Source organism: Camarhynchus parvulus, chromosome 2 (genome assembly GCF_901933205.1).
Source record: "Camarhynchus parvulus chromosome 2, STF_HiC, whole genome shotgun sequence".
NCBI classification, from domain to species: domain Eukaryota; kingdom Metazoa; phylum Chordata; class Aves; order Passeriformes; family Thraupidae; genus Camarhynchus; species Camarhynchus parvulus.
The window spans coordinates 133494004-133511938 of NC_044572.1; the positions used below are offsets into that span (position 1 = coordinate 133494004).

Below are 17935 nucleotides of genomic sequence, written 5' to 3' on the forward strand. Positions count from 1 at the left end.
GAGGGGGCCTCAGGTCCCATTCTTGGTTTCTGCATTATGGAGATCTAAGCTTGAATGCTTGGCTCATGGTGAAAATTGTGGACATTTCAGAAAATTTTGCAAGCAGCAGGTTTTTTTCTTTTTTTTTTTTTTAATCTGGATATATTGTCACTAATAATAAATAAATTCATCATAATCTTGTAAGCATTTAGTGGTCAACTTCACTTTGATGAAGATCTTGATCATTCACAGGAAGAATATAATTTTTCTCATAGAAGTCAGAGACACATCCCATTTTTTAACTCAGATTTTCTACCTTTCAAGACTAGCATTTGGAAGTGTCATTTTTTTCAGTTTTGATCAAAGTTATGGGAAGAATAATGTCCAGGTTAAATATTTTGAGCTGGACCTGAATTTGATCCTGAAAATGCCCTGCACCTTATACTTGCACAGATAATAGTGAACAGAATTATGCAACCAGGCAATCTTCATTAAAGAAAATTTTCCAATACAATGTTTTCTAATTGTGAAATATTTTCTAATTGTGTATTTTTCTGTGAGAGTTTTTCCTCAATCTACATTTTACTTCTGCATTTGTTTTTCTGCTTGCACACTTAAGATAGATGCATTATGCTGCAATACTAAATTTCTGCATATCAGTGATTAACAAACATTAACAAAACTCTAAATTTTCACACTGTGGTGCTGTATCTATCTGCAACATTTTACATGTCCTTACATATATCCATTAGACTTTGTACACAAATTTTCGTTAATTTACATTCTGAAAATTATTATAAGTTGTAGAGGGTATTAACATATACAAGAATTGCATTCTACAAGAATTTATTTAATTAAAGCAGTGAAAAATTTACAAGAGCACACAACTTCTAATTAAGAAAATTATTGTAACAAAAATTATTATATTATAAATTTTTATAGAAATTTAGGAAAATAAGTTCTTGGTAGATGCTTTGATGCAAGTAGTTTAAAGAAATGTAGTTATTTTTGGTGTTATTACTGGCAGAAGTGGAAGCTCTTACACTGGGGACAGTGAAGTCCATTCAGCACAGGATTTGATAAATTTTGTTAAAATACGTGTTTTAAAATTCTTTCATAATGTAAATGCAGAGGTGGCATAAAGCAATAAAGGCTTAAAAGACAGTAATACTTTGCAAGAAGACTGACATTGATAGTGAAGTAGATAGTGAAGATAATGAAAACAAAAGGAAAATAGTAATTTTAAATTGGAGAAGTAAAAGAACAGATCAGTATTATGTTAAAGCCTGTGCAGCTTTCTGTTCGGTGCCACAACACCCTCTGTCTTCCCCTGTTAGCTGGGACAGACCTTGTGGAATCTGCACTGAACTACACTATGTAAAATGGAGATCACTACTGACTTTCCATTGATAATTTCTCTGCCAATACTTACATTCATTGAAGAGTTCTCTCAGACCTCAGACTCATGTACCTGTGCAGCAAGTACCTAGCCCTTGTGTACCTAGCCCTCAACAAGGATTTCATAACACTGTTCTGTCTAGAATTACACTGTTCTCACATAAACCTACTTTTATTTTTTGGTTTTTTTTTTTTTGTTTTTTTTTTTTTTTTTTTTTTTTTTGTTTTGTTTTTTTTTTTTTTTTTTTTAAGATTCTTCACTGGGTAGTAAGTGGTCGAGCTACTAGTTGCTGTTGTTCTCAACTTTTCATGTAAAAATATACTGATCTGAGTGACTACTACCCACCACATAGGAGTTAGATTTTTATGGACTCAGCAGGAGAAAGGTTTAAAACCACAAAACTTCCCTCAGCATGCCATAACCAGCAACATGTGTCCTGCAGCAAATAAATTACTCAAGATTCACTGAGCCTCAAAGAGAGCACAAATGTGTGTAGCAGAATAGTATCCACTGGTTTATAACATAATTACATAATTCAATAAAAAACCTATTTAATTCAAAATAAGACATGGAGCAGGGAGCATAATCTTAGAAATCCCTCTTGCACTTCATTGACAAGGGACCAGTACCTATTCATTCACTGAGCAGTGAATTCATCCCTGCACAGTGTCAGGGATTCATCGAGGAGCCTGTTCCCTGGCAGCATGGATTGCTGCTTTCTCTTGGGAAGCAATAGCTACAGTCTGGATACCCTCTAGCAAATGAATGCATTAACCCAAGGCCTTTCATTTCTTTCCTGAGTAAGACAAGACATTGTCTTCTACCTTCAGGCTGTGGGCTGTGAACTGTCAGGGGATATAAATGGATGCCTTGCTATTTTCAGAATTTCCTAATGGTTAACTCTAGGCAGCTCTGTGCTTTGCATGTTGCCTGATTTGGCTTCTGTCTAAGCAGCTTATCTCTCCCCAGGCATGCACAGAGAATCGAGTGTCTCAGATAGGGTCCTGCAGTCTGGTCCTAGGGCTCAACAGCTTTAATGTTGGCACTGAACAATCTTTATCTCACCTACCTGTAGGAAAACATGTGAATAATCACTTAAATTCATTAAATCTAGGATGATGTCTAAGACTAAAAAATTGTTACAAAAGACTCTCTTTTTTTTCGCCTCAAGTTTGAATTGATGTTTTTCTTTTATTGTAGATAAGCTTTATGGGAAAATAAGATACTTTTGTTCTTGCTCATATATTTTCCGTTTCTTAAAAAAGTTTAGGAGTCTGGAGGAGGAGATAATGTCATGCCCACTGTGTTCCATAGTGATAGCTGTGGTGAAACATATTGGAAAACAAGCTCCTCTTTCAGTTAAGTGGCTGAAAAGCCCTAAAATGACAAAGGAAGGAAAAGATTCTAGAATCATAAGAGCAAAATCAAACTTAATTACTGAAAGTCTCATACTAATGTCCTATAAATAACTATTGGAAGTGGGTTCTGCAGGCACGTGAAACTGAATATAAGGAGAATTATCCAGTATTGATGAAGTAAATATATCAATTTGGAGAAGGTAATTGAAAATTAAGCTGTTAAGGGAAAAGGATAGAGAAAATCAAGACTGAAGACATCATCAATTTAGAGACAGCTTGGAAGATCTAATAATGAAATTAGATAACAGATATCTACCTACTATTGATGAATAAATGGATACACCAAAATGGTTAGGCCATTGTCACATCAAATTCTGAATGTGACTTACACTGGAGGCTTTGCCTTCCTCCTTGGAAAAAAGGCTGCTGTACCACCAACAGTGTATATCTAGTAAAGCTTGTACATTGGTACTTTTCTAAAATCTTAAGTAATTTTCTTGTATTTATGGAACACCAATATTGATTTCCCCCCATGTCGTAGACACTGGTTTGTTTAGAAGTTCTAGTGATAATGTCTGATAAATTGTATAATTTTTGAGGTGCCTTTTCATATATGAATCCTTTCAAGTATTTAGTAAATAATATAATAAAATAATAGAATCATAGAACACTGTGTGTTGGAAGAAACTTTGAAGGTGACTTAGTCAAAGCTTCCACTCCAGTGAGCAGGAACATCTTCAATTAAATCAGGTTGCTCAGAGCTCTGTCCCACCTCACCTGGTATTTTTCCAGAGGACATCTATCACTAATTTGAGAAACCTGTTCCAGTATTTCACCATCTCATTTCAAAATATTTCTTCCTTAAGCCTAATCTGAAGTTACCCTCTTTCAGTTTAAAACCATTATCCCTTGTCTTATGGCAACAGGCTCTATAAAAACTGTCCCAACCTTTCTTATGAGACCCTTCTAATTACTGAAAAACTTCTCAAAGGTTTCCCTGGAGCCTTCTCCAGGCTGAACAACCCCAAGTCTCTCAGACTTCCTTCACAGGAAATGTGTCTAAGCCCTGTGATATTTTTCATGGCCCTCCTCTGGACCTGCTCCAACAGGTCAATGTCTTGTGCTCTGATGGATCCAGAGATTAGCGAAATATACCAGATGAAGTCTCACCAGACCAGAGCAGAGGAAAAGAATCCCCTCCCTTGCCCTGTCACACCTCCCTGGCCACACTGCGTTTGATGCAGCCCAGGACACATTTTGCTTTCTGGTCTGCAAGTGCACATTGCTGGGCCATGTCCAGCTTCTCACCCCCCAAAACCCCCAGGACCTTCTCTTGTGGGTTGCTCCTGATCTGTTCATACCCCAGCCTGTGTTGACATTGGGCCTGACCCTGATCTAGGTCCAGAACCTTTCTTCCAGATCAGGATCTTCACCTGACTGCCATGACTTCTCAAATATTACAGAGTGACTTGGCAACTCCATTAGCCCATTCCCTCGGGACTCTGGGATGCATCTTGTCAAGTCTCATAGACTTATGTATGTTCAGGTTCTTCAGATGGCCACAAAACTGATCTTCTCCTACAGTAGGAAGGACTTTTCTTCCTCAGTCCCCTTTTTGTGGTACATCTGCCCAAGAGCTGTGGGAACAGACATTGCCAGTGAAGACTGAGGCCAAAAAAATTTGTTGAGTACCTCAGTCTTCTTTTCATCTCTTGTTACCAGTTTTGTCAGTCTTACGCATGGAGGAGAGTATACTTTATTTGACTTTCTTTCTCTTGCTGACACACCTGTGGAAGCCCTTCTCATGATTCATTGCATCCCTTGCAATTTCATCCCAACATAACCAGGCAGTTTACCTCCACTTTTTCCAGGATATCTGGCTGTGCTTCCACTGCCTGTGCATTTCCTTCTTACCCTTTAGTTTGACCAGCAAGTCTCAACTTAGCCATGGTGCTCTCTTGCGTTTCTTCCCCTGTGGGTTTCTTGCACCTGTGGATTACTAGATCTTGAATTTTATGGCAAATGTCCTGAAAGATCTATCAGTCTATTCTGCTCCCTTGTCCCTGAGGACACATTCCCAGGGGCTCCTATTAATTAATTCTTTGACTGGAGGTTTCTTTCCTAAAATTCAGGGTCTGACTTTACTCTTTGCCTGACCCATATCCCTCAGGACTGCAAACTCCACCAATGCATGAGCAACCTGGTCTAGAGGGAAGTCTCCCTGTCTTTGACAGCGGGTTGGAGCTAGATGATCTTTAAGGTTTCTTTCAACCCCAACCATTCTATGATTCTGTGATTCTTTGACCACTGAAGTTCAGGCTGCTTCCAATCTTGATGTCAGTGATTAGCTAGCTCACTTTTGATGGTGACTATCATCCATCCTCTCTGGTAGGGCTGCTTATTACCTGGCTTAAGAAGTTATCCTCCGTGCACTTCAGGAGCCTCCTGGATTGTCTACACCTCAGTATGATAATTTTTCAGGAGATGATGGAGTGACTGAAGTCTCCCAGCAGGACAAAGCCTGTAAGTGCAATGCCTCCCGTGGATAGAGCAAGAAGGCTTTGTCCTTGGCTTTCTTTGATCAAGCAGCCTGGAGCAGACACCAACAACCAGCCTCCCTTTGTTGCCTCAGTCTCCAGTTCACAACTTTAAGCTTTTAGCCTGTCTGTGGCTGTTCCTGAGAAAAAGCTCTTTGCAGGGTATCCATTTATTGATGTAGAGGGCAATGTCTCCACCCCTCCTTCCTTGCCTGTCCCTTCTGAGCAGCCTGTGGTCCCTGATAGGCACTCTCTAGTCAGGGGATTCATCCCACCAAATTTCAGTAGTGGCAAGTAGGTCTTATTTCCAAGTGGCACAGTGGCTTCCAGCTCCTGTCTGTAGCCCATCCTGTGGGCACTAAGCTGCCAGCTGCGCCACATTCTTAGAGGAATAGCTTTTAATCCTTTTGAGACATTTCAGTGGTGTTTCTTTCCTGGCTTCTGTTACCTCAGGAGCTCCTGGCTCATCTTCAGAAGATGCACTGCACTGCAGAGTAGCCAGCATGTCTCAAGGCATTCTCATTAGATTCCATAATGAAAAAGAGGGCAACCTCTGTTCCTGCTCCACAGTAGTCACAGCTATTGAATATTAAACTATAAATGACTTTAATGAAGTTAGAAGTGGGAAATTATTAGCTGTGGAAGGATAGTGTATATTGGGATTTATATGGATTAAGATAATTTTTTTAATTCATAAATTCCATGAGCATACTTATATCTACTTTCAGTCAGAGAAATTGTTATATTTAATTTCTGCATACATTTAGAGATACTGCATGAGCTGACAGTGAATTTCAGTCACTGATATGATATAGGAACACTGGCATGTTTCCAGAAAGACCTCTGGTTAATGGGCATTGGATTGAATCCTTGCGCTTCCAGCATTTAGGCTTCATAGAATATTATTGGACTTACAATATTGTTTAAAAAAACCAAATTATTTAAGCCAGATATTTATATATATATATATACACATAAAAATGTTAAATATTTTTATCCATATTATTGATTTTAAACCACTGATTGGTAAAAATATTTTCAAGTCATAGAAATTATGCATACCACAGATACCATTCTGTCTGTTAATAGGATTTTACATGGATATTCCCTCTGAAGTAGATTTGCAAATTGAATTTCAATTTCCAAAGAAAAGTGAATACCTACAAGGTTTTTGCATTTTTGTAACACGACTATATTTTTAAATTATTCTGTAATTTTCTAATTTGGCAAGAAAAGTACTGGGGTCTGGGCACAGAAGGTCCCAAGAGGTTTTGTGTTTATTTTTTCATTTTGCTACAGATTTCCTACATATCTTCCACTGTACTTTTCCTTCCCCATTTGAGAAAAGAGTGAATAGATCCTTCAAAGTTTTACTGTGATACAAATCATGCAGAAGAAGCTAAGTAGATGGCTCAAAAATTTACAAGTCAGATTGATCCCCTATTTTACCTAAAAAACTCAAGTGACACAAGAAGAAAATGTTACTTACACAGTTGCATCACTGAAAAGCCTGGGTAATAACAAGAACCACACCAACATTTAAAAATGGGATTTTGTACACCAAGGAAGTGACAGTGGTCTGTTTGTGTTCTGTTTCTGAAGCAGCAATACTATGTGGAATTTGTTTCTTAATTAAAGACACATAAAAACATCTGTCCTCATAAAATTTGTACTCTCAAATAATACTTATTTTACTATCTATTACAGGATTTTCAGCACTAAAATTTTAAAGACTGTACAGATAAATATATTTTTCTCTATTTTACGGAAAGATAAGCAAGGACTTTTGCAAGAAATTCCATCATTAATTCAACAAGAATATAAATAGCCTCAACCCTAAAAAAAAAATCTAAGATGAACATTATATCAAGGCTTCTGGCAGCAGACTACCTACCTGATTTGTCTATGAAAACAGAGAGAAATAATACTATTGCTGTAATTAAAACACAAACTTTTAATCAAACAAGAGCTAAAAGTCCAATATTCTATTCAGTGAATTGAAAACTCTCTTCTACCAGGTCCCAGAAAGTTTACCAATTCTTAGTTACTTTCAACAACTGATCTTGTTTCCTAAAGCAAAGCCTGGCGAGACAGAGGATATTGGAGAGCTTGGAAACTGTCACCTAGATTTACATTGCTTGGGAGATCATGTCAGCAGTTTGAAGTGATTTTAATAATTTTAATAACTACCTCCCCTGTTTTCAATAAATTTCATCAACTTGTTCCTCTGAGGACCCACACACCTGACTTTTCCCTACATGACTATCATTGCCCTGTCAAGAAGACTCTTGTGCTCCTGATGGATCGATGCTCTCTCCACTTTCTCATGAGGTTTTGTAATCACTTTCTCATGCTCATTCCAATGTAGAATCTCTTCTTCATTTTAACTACCACTTAAGGTCAGCCACCACCTTAAGTCCAGAGTGACTCAGGGAAGTTAGGATGTTCTCTGTCCATCACCAGTTTTCACCCACATCAATCCCAGTCTTGCTCATCTGAGTAGAGCTATCTGATCACTTAATCATATTTCTCTATGGACAGGACCAAAGTTAGTTAATCATTGCAGCAATAGCAAACTTTTCTAACTAAAAGAATGATTAAGTACCAGAGTATATTGTCTTAGGGAGATGACTGTCTATTAAACTTCTCTGATGGTTATGAAGTAAAAATAGCTCAGACAATTAAAAAGTGCAATTCCCCCTTTCTTCACCCCTTGCTTTGCTTGGAAGTGCTTCTCCTGTATCATGAGTAGAAAAAAACAGATGTATCTGCAGGCTGAAATTATTACTGTTCAAAATTCAGCATCAATATATCTGCTTTCATAAACTAATATGTAGGATTATGAATTGTGGTGCCTGAAATCCTAACACATGGTTACTTTTCCTGTTCAGTTATGGAGGATCTGAGGACATGGGTCAGAGCAGCAGTGTATCATAGCTGTACATCTCCAAAGAACATCAAACAATGTCAAGTGGACTAGGCAGAGTCTACACAGGAAAAGAGGAGAGGTCGTGTGTCTTTCAGGATTCTCTTTCAACTCATGTTTTTATAGTTCTATAAATAATTCCTAATTATATTATAAAACACTGCCCTAAATGAGAGATCTGCAAGATCTGGCTCTTCTTACTGCATGGAGATTTTACTTGCCACAGTCTAAGTTGCAAAGAGTCTGACAGAGATATTTTCATCATATTTACAGATAGTCTCTGTGTAATCATCTTGTGTAGATAAGAAACCTAAGGATGTTCTAAAAGACGTAAATAATTTAGATACTTTTATTAAAGATTTCACATGTGGTACAACATTTGATTTTCTGTTTCAGTTATCATTTATCATTATACATTTACTAATTCAGTACCCATCTTCTCATCTCAACCTTCTTTCCACTCATCATCTGGGATAAATAGATTTTATTCTGATTTCCCAGAAAACCTCTTGAAGCTGTCTCATTTTGAAAGAGAAACAAGTATATTTGAACTTACATGTGTTCAGCATTACTCTCTTTAATAATAGTTTCTTCAGACTAATAAAAAGTAGTAAAGAGAATACAAAAAGCCCAGAGAAAAAACAGAACCCTTCTGAAATAACCAACTGGGAGTTATCCAGACTGAATTGAACTTTGCATAATGTTGAGGCTGGACTTTGGAGGAACAACATGAAAATGATTTTTGATATTTTCTCAAGCAGATTTTATCGCTTCATGATCTTTTCTTTTCTTCTCTTTTCTTGTCTCCTTTTTTTCTTTCCTTTTTTAACATATTTGAGCATAAGACCTGGAACCTTTTTTTTTCATATCTTCCAAATATAAAAGGTACTGCTATAGCAAAATTAAAGATGTTCCACTTGAGATTTTCTTTTCATTTCAGTGCCCTTTCTCAATTTCAGATTTTCTTGATCCACTTCCCAGACCAGCTTAGAAACTTGTCTCTTTACTGGTTACTATTATTTAGTGAACTTTGGTTATTTGATACTAATGTGAATCTAGCCAGTGTACAATTACATATTTTTGCTAACAGAAACAACATTTAATGTGGGTTGTTATAAGAAACAAGCTCCCAAAATAAGACAGCATCTGTTTTGTTTGGCAAAATTATTTCAAATAACAGTAACTAAAGTTTTGAAAAGGTGTTCTGTATTTGAGGTATTGAAAGCAAACATGGCAAATGCTTGAAAGCTGGGAAGGAAAGGCGCTGGGAGCAGAAGTTTGGGAATTGTGGTTTTCAGCTTCAGAGGAATCATTTCAATCCTTAATGGCAGCTTCTCAGATAAAGGGAAAATAGCATTCTCTGAAGGATGGCCAGCTGTTTAGTACTGAATAATTAGGTTTTTATTCAGACAGCCTTCTGGAATTGCTGCTATCACAGATAGTGATGCTGGCAAGCAAAATAAAGAGTTTTATGTCATAGAATGCTTTCCTGTAAAAAATTATAGAATAGCCCAACATAATTTTGGTTTGAAAAATATCTGTTGGGCATATATTTGTCTGCACTAGTGCATTTGTCAAGCATGAAAAACAGTTTAGACTTGCATGAGGCTTACACATCATTATTTCCAGAACTATCACCATGTTACTCAGCTATTTTCTTTAAATATTCCAATATACCTGAATAAAAATAATAGAGGAATTAATCTGAAACCCAAAGGGCCAACAGAAATGGACTTCTTTACTTCTTTATGTTTTCATCTTTGCTTATTTCAGAAAAATATGAATGAAACTGATTTTCCATTTCCTTAACAGAAGAGCTTCAGTTGCACCATAAGGAGTGTGAGTAAATCTCATTCTGGCCTTCATTTATACTGTAGAATAGGACAGGAGCCAAAAGGGAAGTCAACAGCCTCCAGTCAAATTCCCTTTGATTTTTGTGAAAAAGTGACTTGGACATGGGTAGCAGAATTTATGCCTGTTAGTCAACATTATACTCTTTGAGAGCTGTATGCTGCCCTCTGGTTTAATTTCTACAGGCTTGAATTATCTCTCTTTTGGTTTTCTTGATCAGCAAGAAGAATTTAAATGGATCCTCTTTTACATTTCTTCCCATGTTCAGAAAATATTATTTATATTGCAAAATATCTCCCTTTTTTATAATGAAAGTGGGTTCCCTTCCCTTCCCTTCCCTTCCCTTCCCTTCCCTTCCCTTCCCTTCCCTTCCCTTCCCTTCCCTTCCCTTCCCTTCCCTTCCCTTCCCTTCCCTTCCCTTCCCTTCCCTTCCCTTCCCTTCCCTTCCCTTCCCTTCCCTTCCCTTCCCTTCCCTTCCCTTCCCTTCCCTTCCCTTCCCTTCCCTTCCCTTCCCTTCTTTTGAAACATAACAACACAATTCTCTTGCTATTTTGCCATGAACGAACACTGAGGAGTCCTGAAAAATAAATCCTCACTAAACATGAGCTTTAACATGTAAAATTTTCAACAGCCTTCCAACTCCTCAACAGTACATGTTGTCCTTAGTTCAGAATAAATACAAGCAAAAAAGACTCTAGTTTTGTTAGCAAATTCAGTGATTTTAATTCATCCCCTGAACAATACTTTCCTCTGATTCATCACAAACTTTGAGCTATGTATAACTGCCCTTGAAAATTTTTCTTCATTTGACAAGGAATTGTCTCATCTTTTCCTTTTGAACAACTTCTACGAATGTTTAAGACTCCACTTTTACGCTGCTCTTTTTATGTTTTGTATAAATCTTTCTAGCCTCTCTTTTGAGCAGTTTCCTTTACTTATATCTATTCTTTGACTAAAACTACCTCAGAATAGGTGCTCCCCCTTTCCTGGTTTGGGGCAATGGCTTTCTGTGGGCAGTGCCAGGTGCAGCACTGCTGGAGGCAGTCGGGGATAGAGCTGTCCATTGTGTGCAGAGGGGCAGTCCTTGCTTTCTGCAGGAGCTAAACTCCTACTGATTGCTTCTAAAGGTGTCTTGTACTCTTGTACCCCACTCACTGCTGTGCCCCAGAGGGCAGGGGCACTGCTCTGTGTCCCACCTGGGCACAGCCCTGTCAGCAGAAAGAGCAAATTGCTCTCACCTCCATTTCACTGGGGACCTGGGGGGAGGGAGGCAGTCAGCAGTTTTGAGAATCATATTACTTGAATTTGAAGATCTGAATACCAACCTAGCTTCACATGCCTTGAATGTTTGAGTTTACAATGTATCTGTTTCTCTCCTGAGTCTCATGCTAATTAGATATGATGTAATAAATAATTGGATATTTTTATGGGTTTCATTTTCTTTTTCTAGCATTTTACTGTCTCCTCAGATGAAGCAATGATTTAAAAATAATATAAATGATGACTTAGATTATCCACATTTCTTGTGTCTTCAATTTGTTACTTCTTTTTTTTTAATAAACTTTTATCTTAAAGTATGGGAGAAAAATATTATTAAGAAAAGGTTTTATGTTTAATTTCCTCAAAATGAGATCCACTATTCTCTTTTTCCTCTTAATTCACACTAATTTTTTAGTTTGAGAATATCAGATGGTTTAACAGCATTTTTTTGTCTTTTATTCCCATGTCCATTGTTTCAGTCTCCTGCTTCTGAGGTAGATATCTTTCAGTTTGCAATGAGGACTCCAAAACTTTTTTCTATTCAATCAATTTTGAGTTCTGAATATAAAAGTTATACAGTTTTTAGCAGTTCTATCAGACGATACAATTAATACATCCCTTTTTCTCAGATATGTTAGGTTTACTCCATCCTTCCATCACTGAGAAATCTGATTTCGGTTTTGATTTTACGATATTTATCCACTTTTGATAAAAATCAGCATCATATTGTTGCCCTTTCTCATATTTGACAAATTAACAATGAACAATATTTATCACTCAGCAGAGTTAAAAGAATTTCAATAGATTCTTACCTGTAATTCTGTTTTTCATTTCCTATGTGAAATCTGTCATACTGTGAATATGCTCGGTTTCCTTCCCAGTCCGTTAATTCAATTCTTAGAGAATATTGCCTCTGACTTGTTATTGCAAAGATAAATTCATTTCCCAGCCAATGTTCACCTGATGGGCTACCAAAACCCTAGAAAAAATTGGCAAAATAACTAGATGTAATTACTGTAATTGATAAAGCCTATATACAATAATAAAACCATCATTATATTTTACCTGTGCATTCTAATTACTGGTCAGAGCTTTCTTTGCTCCACTTTGGTGGTCTCTAAAATGATTGCACTAATATATTTGATGTAGGAATGTTATGCAGTTCAATTGGTGTTTGCAAGGGCAGCTGAGGTTATCAGCTGGAAATCACATTACAGGTCCATGATATCAATAGTGTGAGGCTGTATTTGCCCATGCTTCAGTGGGAATACTTGACATAACAATATTCTATAATGCATTTAATATGGTGTTAAACCTTGTTATCTAGCTCTTCTCCCAGTCACCTTGCTCTCCTCACATTTTGTACGTTCAGGCGATCTTATTTCTGGTTAAACAAAGGATATCATTTACAAACATGAAAAATAATAACGAAAGAAAAAATATAATTTATAATTTTCAAAACCAGACATATGTTTTCCTAGACATATGCTGTTATACATCTTCCAGGTTTTAAAGTTGTTTAAATTGTAGTGAATATTTTACTACATCCAATGTAAGGTTTTATTAAATGTCATTAACTTGTTTACTATATATTAGAATAGTTGTTCTTTTCAAACTATTGGTTCATACCTGAGAACTCCTCAGTCCATTTTACATTTTTCTTTTTTTTTTCTCTTCAAACAGTAAAAATTATTTTCAACTATAGTATTTACTTGTGAAGAATAACTCCAACATGACTGTGCTTATTCATGTTTCTTAAGATGGGAAAAATGGGAACCAGAAATCTCCTGATTTGCTTACAGTGGCATACTGGGGGTGTTTTAGAAGATCCTGTGAAAATTTCCTAGTCAAATTAAATGAAAGATTGGATTATTTCCAGAAAGCACATATTTTTTAAAGGGGTTAAAATCAAGAGACTTCCTTGGGACTAAAGGTTAGATAATGAGAAATGCGTCTGTGAGACACATTGGCAAGACATCAATCTTCTCTAAATAATGTTTCAGTCACTCCTTACATGAGATGAAAACATTGAAAGAGGAGCTCTCTCTCTTTTTTCTTTATTGTATTGCTGTGGCTCCAGCCCTGATTAGTTGTGTCTCTGGAGGATGAAATCCTGCCTTCCCAGTGGCCATGTGGTAGCACAGGTAATGCTCAGGCAATGGATAGATAGATCAGCTGCAAACCTCTAAAGTAAATTAATGAAAAAAATTTAGAAACTTAAAAGTTTGACTGGTCCAAAAAATAAAAATGGAGGAGAGTTTTTTGTAGTTCCTAGAGAGAGAGAATTACCATAGAAAGTACTTTACTCAGGACATATTTTTGTTTACACGACCTCACCTAAGCATACTTTTGATGACTCACTGATAGTAGAGGCTGAGAAGACATGCCATGTTTGGGTATGCTGAACTGACTTATATTTTGAGTAAGCATCTCTGCCTTTTAACTCAGAGACCATCAAGAGATACCCATGGACAAAGTGTTTCATCTGCAAGAGCTGAAATTCACTAGTCAGTGGCAAGTCCCAAAGAAGTTTCAGACTGAAATGTGAGAGAGCGCTGTTAGTTGGCTTTTCCTTTCCTGCATGTTATTTCATTATATCCTCTTTCTCCAGTAGACTATTTCCTATAGAAATCTCTGTAAATACTGGTTGTAGGTAATAGTGGTGATATCCTGCTTCGAACTCATCTGTCTTCCAGTGTGAGCTGCTGCTCCTCAGGTTTTCCCATTATGATGCTTTCTGTTATTTCTCACTTGCTGCTTTGATGGCATTCACATTCATATTTGACTTCATACAGTGTTCCTAAAACACAGAAAGACTTGTTCTTCACCTGTATAAACCCTGTCTACAGCTGGCACACCTTTCTGTAGTTATCACTGTTTTCTGCCTTTGATTCTTTCCATCTTCTTGCCTTGTCTTTCTACCCTTGACTGTCCCACCTGGTGTCTCCTGTTCCAGTAGCCTTGGCAGTGTCATACCAGAGCAGTTAGCGGTTTGTCTCTGACATCCACTGGTCACTATCACTCATCTCAGAGTAAGATAGAATATGCTCTGCATAGACTACCTCCCGGGAGGTTTGTCTCCCTAAAATCCAGAAAGAAGAAGTAGAACGTTGTTGTTCGGATATCAGTCAAATTAGGTTTTCTTGGAGTTTATATGGCTTCTTATTCACACAAGTATTTATTATTATTATTATTATTGTTGTTGTTGTTGTTGTTGTTGTTGTTGTTATTGTTATTGTTATTATTATCTGTGTATCTTTAAGTGAAGATTATCAGGAAATTCTTTCTCCCTTTTTCCCAGTGCAGGAAAGATGAGGGGACTCCCCTTTGAACTGTTGCTTATTGAATTATATATATCTCATCTCATTTAGATTACAGCCTATTAAAGATGTAATCTATGTATGATCCCTTATGTGTTTTATAGAAACTCCAGACACCATATATAATTTTCCTGAAATAATGATTTTTATCCTTCAAATTTTCACCTCTTTCTCCCTTTTTATATGTATTATTGTACTAAGATGAAAATCTATCACTAAGTGGTTTGCTCTCTTGACCAGAGAAAAGGAAGATGCAGCAACAGGGAACAAAAGAAATACAAAAAGAAATATTAAAAATTATGAGGAAATCCACCACACTAGTTATGAAAAAGGGAATCATACTATCAGGGGCTACAATAATGAAACTCAGATTAGAAATTCCTAGAACAAGATTATTTTTTTTCCTTGACAGAAGTAACTTCTTTTTAAACAAACAACTTGCTTTTATGAAAAGAAAACCAAGGAAGTAAGTGAGATATAAAACATTTCTCTGAAGGAAGGAATGTTCCAAAAAAGAAGCAGTGTGCTTTATTAAACACCTAATATGGCTAGAAGGATATAAACAAACAAATAGGCACTAAAAGCTTTCATAGATGTAAACCAGAGAGGAGCAGTACATTTCTGTTAAGCACAGAGCTGGCAGCAATTTCTTCAAGTATAATTTTATTATGCCAAACTCAACTGTTTCCAACCTGTATTTAGTCTGCAGTTTACTGCCTCTACTTCAGAGCTGAAGGAAGACTTGCATGCATCCTGTTTTTCCCAGATACTTTGTCTGACTTAATAACTACACAGCTCTCCTTGTTTATATCTTACTTAGGCTGTCTCTACCACAAGAACACTACTACTTTGATGGGATATGTAAACTTTTGTGTGCAGAAGAAAATGACATAATATTAGCCAAAAAAACCCTGAAAAACATGATTTAATTTTGTGTTTCCATTCCTGACCCTGAGGCTGGCAAAGGACATGGTTGTGCCTGGTTCTTTTGATTTACTTTTGGAATCCTTAGCTTTCAAAGAACATTTCAGAATTTTGTCTTCAAATACATTTTTTTTTCTTGTCTCAGTTAGAAAATTTAGGAAAACAAACTTGTGTAATCGGTATGCTCACCTGTCCTATATATTTGTGAAATACTTTTTGAACACTTTTGAAGTTTGGTTAAAAATCACACAAACTTGAAATTCAGCAAGGTTTCAGAGAACTGGTGAGTTCTGTGATGAGTTGCTGCTGGCTGAATTGCTGAAGGAGAAGCTCAGCAGTTGCCTATTCCAATTGCTACAAGCAGACACAGAGCAGCCAGCCAAGTGCAGATGCTGAGCAAATATTGCCTCAGAGGTTCTTACACATCTGGGAGAGATTGAGGGACATAAAAGGGGAACTTGAGCTTTTACCACAGAGAATCCTAGAAAATAATAGGGTTTCAGAAGATTATTAATAATAAGAATGGGTCTTCTATGTGGGACACAGGACAAAAGTCCACAGAAAAGCAGACCTTATTAATTTTGATGTTCATGGGAGAATTCAGTAATTGTTTCGTAATTAAAATTCAATAATGAAAAATAAGTATTTTACTTAGCAGACCATTTGGGTTTATACTGCTGCTCAAATCTGTGGGGCCCCAAGTGATAAGGTGCCTAAAGCCTTGCCTAAGACCATGCTTGTGATTTATGGACTGATACTTAAGATTTAGGACAAGAAATTTGGTTTTGAGAATGCCTTAGGGCAGTGTTAGAAGTTAACATTAGGAGTGACCTATTTCAGGCCCATAGTTGTTATTAAATATATTTGTTTCCCAGTACATATAGACATTTTCAAAAAACATTTTGGGTTCTTCATTCAAATAGTTATAGCAAATGCTTCCAGAATATTTGTGTTAAAGTTTAGTGCCTAAACTCAAGGAATTACATGATGTGATCCAAGTCATCCTCAGCTATCAATCCACTAGGAAAAGGAACATCTGTATTTCATGAATGTGTTTGCAGTTAACTACACTTTAAGACTCTCTGAAATCCAGTGGGTCTTAAACACTGTTCTAAAATTGCATTTTAAGTGACTAAGAGACTATTTTGTCATTATCTTTCTATATTTTGTTCATGATATGTTTCCAAATAAAGAGATTAATTCCTTAAACTCTACATTTTATTCCAAAAATACTCAAATTTCTCTTTCCCTAGAAATTTGCATAATAATTTGGGATGGCTGGCAAATCAGTGGCTTTAAGTTCCCGAAAGAATGCTTAATGTAATAGGAAAAGATCAGTAATTTCTAAAAGTTCTCAGCATTCTCCTTTATTTTCCTCACTAGCTCTCTATGGAAGCTGGGAGAATATATGAAAGCAGGGAAATATGCTTACATTTTCATGACATGCTTTCTTATCTCTCCACTATTAGTCACAAAAAGGATACACAAATGTTTGCACTGATCCAGCACAGATTATTATTATGTGTCATTTTATTCTTCACAAACAGAAAAAAAATACTTTTGCTGCTGAAAATTGCACTAAGATCATATTTTGGCAAAGGCTGGAATAAGACATGAAAATCACAATAAATAAATTCTTTTATCTAGGTTTTGTCATTGAGAAATAATAAAGTAATTTTTATACTACATTAGAGCAGATTGTTCTTGTTAATGTGATAGAATTTGTTTTCAGAGAAAAAAATAAAATAATACGGAACTTTACTGACAAATGTAAATCCATTTTTGTAGTTGGAGGAAGCAAAGGGGTTTTCTCTTTCTATATAACTATATATAAATTCTGTAAATTCTGACATAATGCTCAACTGCTATGCAAAAATAAAGAAAGATTTTAATGTTTTTTATATGGATTAAAGTACTTAGAGCTAGGAATCAAAGACAAAAGCACATGATTGTATAATATTTATTCTAGATGACATCTGACTTCTACATCATCTCATTTTCAATTTCAATTTGGTTATTAACAGAGTCCAAACTACTAAAGCAGTCATAAGTACAAAGAAACAGTACTGGTTTTAAAAATGCCCTTAAGACTTTTAAAAGTTGATACTTATTCAAAAATAATAAGTTGGGTGCAAAAGAATTTTATTAGCTTTGGCAAAATCTGTGAAGGTATTCTGCCTGAATCATGTTGCTCCAAGTTCATTAAACAATTATCTCTCTTACTTTATTTATTTTGTCTGATAATGCTCACAGGAAGCTTTGACTTTTTATAGACAAAACAAATTGAAACCAGACACAGCCAATATATCCAATGGGTTCATCTTCTGTCAGACAATTCAATGAATAAAGCAGATAATAATTTAGTGTTTTATAGCAGCAGT

The 17935-nt window shown here is 36.2% G+C and overlaps 1 protein-coding gene across 1 annotated transcript in view; it reads right to left on the reverse strand.

The window, feature by feature from the left end:
* ANGPT1 (angiopoietin 1) overlaps positions 1–17935 on the reverse strand; it is a 153922-nt gene that overhangs the window by 24316 nt on the left and 111671 nt on the right. Inside the window, exon 7 of the mRNA XM_030943129.1 lies at positions 12123–12289. Within this exon, the coding sequence (XP_030798989.1) occupies positions 12123–12289 (167 nt within the window). The remainder of the gene's footprint in view (positions 1–12122; positions 12290–17935) is intronic.